At 40.2% G+C, this 9,399-nt stretch overlaps 3 protein-coding genes across 5 annotated transcripts in view; 1 reads left to right on the forward strand and 2 right to left on the reverse strand.

The window, feature by feature from the left end:
- zdhhc8a (zinc finger DHHC-type palmitoyltransferase 8a) overlaps positions 1–4,705 on the reverse strand; it is a 10,144-nt gene extending 5,439 nt beyond the window's left edge. The window contains exon 1 of the mRNA XM_034896269.1: positions 4,274–4,705. Coding sequence (XP_034752160.1) covers positions 4,274–4,377 — 104 coding nt within the window. The 5' untranslated portion in view covers positions 4,378–4,705. The remainder of the gene's footprint in view (positions 1–4,273) is intronic.
- nup155 (nucleoporin 155) overlaps positions 1–9,399 on the reverse strand; it is a 25,109-nt gene that overhangs the window by 3,608 nt on the left and 12,102 nt on the right. For 2 of the 3 annotated variants that reach the window (XM_034896267.1, XM_034896268.1), the window contains exon 34: positions 8,280–8,774. In XM_034896267.1, the coding sequence (XP_034752158.1) occupies positions 8,636–8,774 (139 nt within the window). In that variant the 3' untranslated portion in view covers positions 8,280–8,635. Of the gene's footprint in view, positions 1–8,279; positions 8,775–9,399 lie in introns of those variants that run through there. The other variant, XR_004659904.1, reaches the window with a different exon arrangement.
- LOC117959261 (rhodopsin) lies at positions 5,737–6,982 on the forward strand. The gene has a single exon (XM_034896271.1). It carries the CDS (start codon positions 5,737–5,739, stop codon positions 6,883–6,885), a length of 1,149 nt encoding a protein of 382 aa, XP_034752162.1. The 3' UTR covers positions 6,886–6,982.

Consider the following 9,399-nt stretch of genomic DNA (forward strand, 5'->3'; position numbering starts at 1 on the left):
GTGTGTGTGTGTGTGTGTGTGTATGTGTGTGTGTGTAAATAGTGAATGGGGGTATGATTCTGTCTCCACTGTGTGAGATTAGAGGGAGGGGTAGTGCAATCAGGTTACAGTGGTAGACACAGAGGAAAAGATTCACTGGGTTATATTAACAGTGTTTGATTGAACATCACATGTTTAACCTACATACATAAACTGTATGGGAATGTATTTTCTTTTTGGATAATACTTTTTTGGTATGGTACCAGTATAGGTAGAAAAGAAGTATGTACTATGGGACTGTTGAATTGCATAGAATATTCCATGCATTTTCTTTCAGAAAGGACCCCATGGGAAAATTATTGTGAACACATATTAGTGTTTAAACAAAAAGTCTTATCAAAAGTTAAAACACTGACAAAATTAAGATTCATCTGCCTCAATTATGAACTTTATCCTAGCACAGCTCCAATCCCCGATCCCCCCCCGGGTAGTTTAGGCTGTGGGGGAAGGGTCCGCCCGTCGAGAGGAACGCCTGCTGATGCAATGCCAGCTGCAAACCCAGTAATCCCTGGATTAGGATCTCTGGATTACAGACCATTTCTGACAGTCAAGTGAATTCCTCATATTACATACTAAACACACAGATCATGCAGTCACCATATCACACAGCACGCAACTATACATTGTATATCATGACATAAATCCAATCAATGCACTACCGGTAGTGGGACCGGATTCCCTCCTTCAACAGGTGCTGAGGAAAAACTGGAAATAGGACAAGAATGTCTTTGTAGACAAATATAGCAAATTTCTCATAATAAAAATTATGAGGACCTCAAGAGGCAGTAAATGTGTGACAAAAAGATTAAGGAGCATGACATGACACTCCCCAGCCCCCCTCCCGTCTCTGCTGTTCAAGATGTGTGTCAAAGTTCTTCTTACTAAACATGGTCATGTTTGACATATACTTAATCTGTCATAGTTGATCAGATCCATTAATCTGTGTAATTTGAGCTGGTAACTTGCATCACTCTACTTATCATTCTACACAAGATCTTGTTATTCCTCTTTCTCCTCTTCAAATAGATAGATAGATAGATAGATAGATAGATAGATAGATAGATAGATAGATAGATAGATAGATTTATTTGACTGATTTCTTGTTGACGAGATTAAAGTGCGGACGCCTCTGTATGCACGGCAAGCCGCCATTATCGTTCTGAGGCCATCTGGACTGTAGGAAGAAACAGTTCATTACACTGCAGTGAGGCAAAGACAAGCCCCACCTAATGAAACAGCCCTGACAGAGCTGTATTAAATCACACAGAACAGTAAGCTGCTCTTGCAATCTGCACACGGCCCTCATCCTCGCAGTGGGTCAGTGGCACAGCAGACGGCACACAATAATGGTCAAGCAGAAAGTTCACTACTGCTGGCAGCCAAGGCTCCTTTTGTGAAATATTGTCACGTTTACATAAATGCCATCACAGCCATGTGATCTGTCAGATTTCTAGACACCACATCAGGACAGAAAATTCCCACAGACTGTGGGCTACAATAAATCTTTTCATGGCGTGTGCTCAGTGTCGTGGGCTAAAGCATTGTCACGTAATCAATGACTTCTGTCATCCGTATTTCATTAAATGTTAGCCAATTTTAGACAGATAACACTGTTGGTGGGTGTACTATGGTAGAAAAAAAATAGTCCCTACGTGAAACTGCTCACAACCTGGTATGTGAATTAATCTTGATAACCGGAACATAATTTGTTGCTGCTTTTCAAATGTAGTTTTGGCGGTTTGAGCACCACAAACCGAGTGCCATCTAGTTCCATCATATGTGAGAGCATACAGACATCTCTACAGCCGATATCTATAACAGTTTGACTCACACCAAAACAATCTAGATAATTATTACTATAATTAGCACTGCAGGTAAGAGCAAAACGTTTTATTTTATTTTAGGGGGCACTGTCCCTTTAAGTGTATCAACCTAAACTGCAACACCTGTACAATATTTCACATGCAAAGAATGCTATTCTAACCCGTCTACAGTGTTTGCAGCTGCAATTTTTACACTTTCCTCTGAAACTGTTGCCTTTGTCAGGGCAGAGTGAAACATAACTTAATTAACAAGGGACATTTTTTTTCCTCATGATGTCTGCAGGCTTTGTTGGGCGTAAGCAACCAGCCTGAGTTTAACAATGCACAAAATCTTAAGAACCAGCCTAAACAAAAGTTCACGGTCAGAGGAACAAAAGCAGGAAACCGGTAACTAATGAATTTTATCAGGCAAAGGAAAACAGAAGAGCCTCCACAATTTCAAAGGTTGTTTTCTAACTCTACCAAACCGGTAGCACAATCAGAGATGGAAGCACACACACTTGCACAACTAGGGCACACACACACTAATAATTGCATGAACGTTACCTGGGGAAACGACTTGGTTTTATATGGTTGCAGGGTTTATTAATAAAATGGAGGGTAAGTGTTTATTAATATAAAAGTGACAAAAACATGATCTGACTAAATGGCATTCACACATTTTTCCATGATTCACAGTAACTGGGATAAAGGCCTAGGTGATGGTTATGGCAGATGACAAGTTGTGTCCCTTTGACTTGTTGTTACTAAGGTGGGGGCTGAACAGAGCGTGGCACCTGTCCATCTCTGCTATTGGAGGAAAGAAGTCGCTCCATCAGGGCAAACGAAGCTAGTGAAAACCTTCACTGGCCCGTCAGACACTGAGGTTTGAAACTTCTTTCCTTAAAGGTTCCTATGTAGCAGCCAGGGTATGCAGAGACTCACTGTGGGTTCATTTTAAGCCATGAGCTCTATTCTACCGGGCTGTGTTAATTAAAAAGATTTTTAGGTTATAAGGTCATTGCAGATACTGTAAAAGGCAACTCATGTCCTATAAGAAGCAGCAGATTCATCACTTGTTCGCTCAATCATTTGCAGTGTCCCGGTTTTGCTGGTCTAGCAATGTAGTCTCAATTAAGCAGTCTCTTCTCAATCTATCACGTCAGCAGGCCATTGATTTTTAAATGATAATTTCATTTTCTTCTTTTGAGGATCCCAGAACAAACAAGGGCGCATAATTCTGCTGATATCTATAACTCTCAAAAAACGTAATGGAGCAGTATTAAAATTGCAGATTGAACGTGTATTTCATAGTTAACGTAGCTCCAAAAAGGGTACAGTTCATTTCAGCTGATTGCAAATTTAAAGATCCCAGATGTGCGGGGATCACATGGCATAGGCAAGAGGATCCTAATCCCCATATTCCCAATCTGGTGTCAGATTCCAGCGGATACTGCTGGAGACCACGGAAAAACTAGGGCGACTACGGCAATGGAGGTCAAGGGTCAGTTGTCTGGCATTGAGCTGATGAGGTAGAAGCCTTCAGTCAGTTAGTCACCAGTGGATATCAGAGGTTTTCATTTAGAAAGAAGGGTATTTTATTATCCGACAGTGGTTGAATCTACATCTGACTAACTAGTCCTCATTTAAATTGCATTCTAGGGAATTATGGGATATATTTCATTTTTTCCTGCATGCCAGCGTTGGATTGAGTGCAGTCTTTTCAGCCTCCCACTAGTTCCTCACAAATGGGTCATAACTAGAATGCTGACATAAATATATTACTCACCAAATGTTGTATAACGTCAATTTTAAATCAGGTTGTCTGATTTTGACACGAATCACACTGTTGTGGAGGTGTGTGTATTTGGTTTCCTATAGCTAAAATGTATTACAAATTTGGGTCCTAATGACACTTTGGTACATGTTGATTGTAGATAGCTTATCCCCTAAACTGTGCTTACTCAGAGTCCTCAGGGTGCACTGGGCAGGCACCCATGCTAGCCCGGACTGAGAGCCAACCAGGTCAGATTTTAGCCGCCCCTGGTAGCTATGCCAGCAGGGTGAAGTCAGTAAAGAAGAAGAAATGGTGCTCTTTTTTGTACATTTGTTATTTGAAATACTTTTACTTTTTAGAAATGGAAACTTAATTACATTTCAAAAAAATGGGATTAATGTTGTAGTCTACTACATTCATTTTAACGACAACAAAGAGAGGAAGAGAATGGCCAACCTTTTTAACATTTTATACTAAAAATCCAACTCCACAAGCAAAAATAGAAACATACTTGACTGAAAGATTAGCTGGTGCATGGTGGATAAGGAGCTATGGGTGTCTGGATTATTATGGGTGGATGGATAGATTTTCTGTGGAGCAAACCATTATTGCATGTCTTCAACTTTTCATTTAAATCGCGCACGATCGCACTTACGTGAAGACGAAGAAGAGGGAGGTAGAGCCGAGCAGGAGGCATGCGGCCGTGCACACCGGGATGAAGGCGCTGGCTTTCAGCGAGTCGGCGCCGCTGGCGGGCATCCTGTCCTCTCCGCACTCATCAGGGTCTCATTCTAACGAAAGCGACGGCAAACACACCTGTTTGTTTGTGTATCTTTTTTTCGGACGAAGCCCTTCATCAACCTCAGAGCGCCGGAAAACTAAAATCATGATCAAAAGGAGGAAAAAGAAGAAGAAAAAATCGGAAAGCCAAACCCCGCAGCGGGACTGCTCACTGCCGCATCCCGTCCTGTCTGTCCGTCTGTCCCGGTACAGGCAGCAGCGCACAGATGCCGCCTCTGGTTTATCCTAAAGGTGGAGCTTTTACTCATAAATCACATGGAGCACTCACAGACTCGAGAAAATGGTGAGCACTACTACGCTCCACTGAGACCCCACTGTAATCTGGAAAGAAAAAAGCAAAAAAATAGGATGACATTGCCCAGTGTTATTTCTTGGTCCCCCATTCAACTTGTCAGCCGCATGCCCATTGTTTTATCAGTGGTTAATACATATTATTACAAGCCATTAATAAAAATAAATCGTGAAAGCCATGTTGTGGAAAATCCTTTTTGCAGGTGTGTATTCTCTTCCAGCATGACTTTTTTAGTATTATAACATAATTCATCAGAATCAATACCTAACTTAGACCCTATATATTTTACTTAAGGTAGCAATAGCACAGTGTAGAAATACTTAGTTACAAATAATATATTCAAAATAGAAATCTTACTTTAGTAAACGTACAAAAGTGTTAGAATCACAATATAGCCTAGTTGAAGTTAATTATTAATATGAAATCATTTAAATCTAAATCTACTTACTTTCTTCCTCTGCTCATTAACCATTAATAATAGCCTTACTTAGTTGCTACTGTCTTACTTTTATGAAAGAAAAATGAAAGTAGTACCAAAGGTTCTGCTGGCATTAGACAGAGCCTTCTCTTTTGTAAAGGGGGAATGGCCCAATATTCCATCACTGCATCAGTGTTTGTTCATTTTAAAGATTAAATCACCAGGGTGTAAAATCAAGTACTAATGCATAGAGAAATAATAGGGGGCTCACTTTGTGCAGATGTAAGATGATACATTTCCTTTTCACACACAAAGAAACAAGTGAGATGAAAGTAAGATCTGCATGCAAGTGATCTGCTCGGTCTGTCATATTTTGCAAAGAAGCCTGAACTGAACTGCACCAGAGCGCAGGAATAACGGTGAGATGCTAAAATGGGGCTGCACCCAACACACCTACAGTGTGATTGGGTCTGGCTTCTCCCCCTCCTTTATAAATGTCCAGAGACCAAAGCATCCCACATTACAAACTTGGTGTACTGTGAGACCAGTTGACAGTGCAGTGAAGATCAAGTGAAATTGAAGTGGTGTCATATGATTTTGTGAAACAATGGAAGCACATCAATGGATTCCATCCTTCATCAGAGCACTCATGTTACTAGGAGGAATCCTGGGAAACAACTGGCTGGTTATATGCTCCATGCATGGGCAGAAATCTGGCATCCGCACCAATGAGGTCCTTTTCATCAACCTGGCTTTCTCCAACCTCATCTCTAACTACCTGGTGGACCTTCCCGTCATCATGGCAGAATTAGCTGGACATTGGTTCCTAGGGGAAACCTTATGTTTCGTGTTTCGTTTTTGCTCCGACCTCTCTGAAACCAGCAGCATCTACACAACCCTCATCATCTGTGTGTTCTGGCACCAGAAGCTCGTCGGCTCCCTGAAGCGTGGAGGGGCACCGGCGCAGCTGGACAGCTTGTGCATGGTGGGCTGTCTGCTGGCAGGGAGCTGGACATTATCCATATTCTTCAGCATCCCACACTTTTTCTTTGATGCAGTGGAATCTAGAAATTTGAGCTTTCAACACTGTGTAGAGATCTTCCCTAATGGGATTGCCAGCGAAATCTTTGATATATTTTATCTAACTTTTGCTAATGCTCTCCCTATTGCTGGAATTATTTATACCAGTGCCCAGATTTTCATCACACTGCTCCAAAACCTGCAACGTATACATGGTCATACCACTGACACTAACGAGGAGAAAGTTAAGGATGAAAGAAAGAGTATTGAAAACAGAAATGTCAGTACAGTTTCTTGTCCAGGAACCTCAAAAAATCCCAAAGATTCTGCATCCCTAACCCACATTTATACAGGCCCGTCTGCTTCTTCCAGTTCAAACGGAGGGCTGTCAGATCACAGCTCTCCCCTCAACAGGGTAAGAAACACTGAAAGTAGAGTTGGACCTCTACCAAATCTTCCAAGGCCCAGCCGAACGCAAGCTAAGCCTAGTCCGAGCTCAACCACTCAGGTGAGAGCAGCCAAGAGTGTGCTGGCTGTAGCCAGCGTGTTCCTGGTCTGCTGGCTGATTCATCTGTTTGTGCGCATCACCAACACCATTCACACCTCGTCAATTGCAATGACGTTGGCCAGCTATATTGGAGCCTCCTACACCTGCATCATCCCTTTCATATTTCTGTTCGGAATGAAAAGAATATCTTGCTCATGTAAAAGGTTGAAAGGTGTACATCACAGATAGATCCAAATCTGCCAAAAGTGGATTTTTTTTAAATAAGAAAAAAGAAATATGCATTACTTGTACAAGAAACTGTAGAAGAGATGGGGATGAACACATGTGGCTCAAGTGCAAAACTCATTTGCCATTATGAGCTTATTGATGAGCTTTATCTTAAACCATCAACAGGAAATCAACCCTTTAACTTTTTTGATAGTCAATTATTCATTTAAGTAATTTCGTAAGTAAAATAAACATTCCTTAGTTTTAGTTTCATGAGATGTTTAACTGGATATTTTTGGATTTTTAACTGTTGGTCAGACATAACAATGGTAGAGGTGTAGGTTAAAATACAATATTGCTGCTCACACTGCAGATTAAAAAAGCAAAAACATAAAATGTGTTCTATCTACCTGTCGTGCACCAAGATGCCTAAAGACAATACAAACGTTAAAAGGGAATGTAGATTTGATTGAAACCAGAGCTGAAACCAGACTTTTCTCCAGCACTGAGGAGATAGGTCTGGTTATGCATGGTATACTTTATTGACCCTTGACTCACTGCGTAATTAAGAGAAATCAACCCGGCATCAAGTAAAAAAATATTTTCATGAGTCTACAAATTTAGTAAACTGTAATTGTTGTGTGCACATCTAATTGGAATCTAACTGGAAAACAATCTTAAGCAATAACCGCCTTGGTGATGACTGTGAGAAACCTTAAGTGCCATTTCCAATTAAAGATAATTATGTCAACACAAACAGACATTAAGTCCATTATTGCACTCCCTCTGCAGTGTCACATTATCGACACAGCAATTTAGCAATCAGTCTATGTATTTGTGAAATTTAACACAATACTAAACCTAAGAAAGCAAGTTTGTTAGTTCACAGGTGACAACTAGTGGCTGTAAAGTGTTTTCAAAACATCCACAAAAGCAATTGCAACATTTATTTCTTTATAAAAAATGTTTAATGTTTTTTTTTTCCCCCTCAAAGTTTTCAGTGTAGTATTGTGAACTACACCGTGTTAAAAATGTGTTTCAAATTCAAAAAACAATTACAAAAGCACGGTTACATTCATCAACCAAGAAGATAAAATGCTCACTGCAAATAATATATGTGGGGGGAAAAAAAGTGAAAGTGTGTGCATGTCCTTTGGCAGAAAAGACATCATTATGGCCAAGTTATGTACATAATTACAACATCCAACACTGAACTGTTAGTTTGGAGGCAAACGTAGAACAATCAACATTATTCCTGTGATCAAAAGGCTTTAGTCCAGTAAATTCACCAAGTAGATTCATATGAAAATATCCCAAATTAAACAGCATTTTCATATATGTAAACTCACCGGCAAAATTCTGAGTGATTTCATGTTTTTATAAACCCTGATGAACTCCAATATCTTGTCTGTTTGAGGTGTCTTTTATACACGGCTATTTGCACACAATGCAAACAACAAATAGTGTCTTGGATCTAAAGTTGTATTTCCGCATTGTTTAGACCAATAACAAAATTTATTAAATAAGTTATAAAACTTGTCTCTTTGATATACGCAATGTTTATCAGAAGACTTTACAGACATCTGCTCCCTCTGTCCCCAAAAACAAGCACTTATCAGACTGAAGGGGAAAAGAGGCAAACTACAGTGGACTACAGACAAATCTTGTGTGATGATCACGTAATCGCACTTTAAATCAACTATTTAATTAGGTCAACAGTGCAAGATCCAGAGGTCACCTGTCCCTCGTCCTGTGAACGTCATTACCAGCATCAGTGGAGATTCTCCAGCTTTGCCTGCAGTGACTTGAAGTTGCCGATGGTTTGTTGAAGGGCTGAGTTTGGGCTCAGAGACTGCAGCTCCACGAGGTATCCACAGATGTTGTCCAGACACACATTGGTGAATCTGCGTCTGAAATGGAGAGAAAATAATAATATCGTAGGTTTATTGCAGGTTTTGATAGTTTCAGTAACACACTAGGCACTATGAGGCTGGCTTTAATAATGTGAGTTAATCAAATCAAGCAGGGCTGTTCCAAAATGTCCTTATAAGGTTATAAGGGGCAAGGTTACCTCCTCTTTAACTGCTTTGACTGCCCAGAGAAGTGAATTTTGGGAAATAGACATCAGATATAGTAGTAGGGGACTACTAAGGTCTACATAAAAGCATCCAAAGAGCACCATGTCACGGGAACTTTAAATTGAATTTGCGTATGAAGGGATTTCTTTACAGTCAGTATGGACAGGAGGAACAATTACAGCAACCTAGAAACCTTTCAATGTACATGTGGGCATGTGAATATTGTTTTACGATACTGACACTTAAGACTTGAATACATCTGAACCTTTAAATAACCCCCTGTGATGAGAAGTTCAGACCTCAGAGTATTTATCATGACACAATCAATAAGCATCGAGCTTGAACACACATTTGTGGGTACGTGAAGCTCACAGTAAGGTTTTACAGTGGGTACGGAAAGTATTCAGACCCCTTTAAATTTTTCACTCTTTGTTTCATTGCAGCCATTTTCCAAAAA

The sequence above is a fragment of the Etheostoma cragini genome, chromosome 16, assembly GCF_013103735.1.
Source record: "Etheostoma cragini isolate CJK2018 chromosome 16, CSU_Ecrag_1.0, whole genome shotgun sequence".
Taxonomy (NCBI): domain Eukaryota; kingdom Metazoa; phylum Chordata; class Actinopteri; order Perciformes; family Percidae; genus Etheostoma; species Etheostoma cragini.

Excerpts from the sequence above, each read along its gene's own strand:
- LOC117959261 (XM_034896271.1), top strand. The coding sequence starts at position 5,737 with ATGGAAGCACATCAATGGATTCCATCCTTCATCAGAGCACTCATGTTA.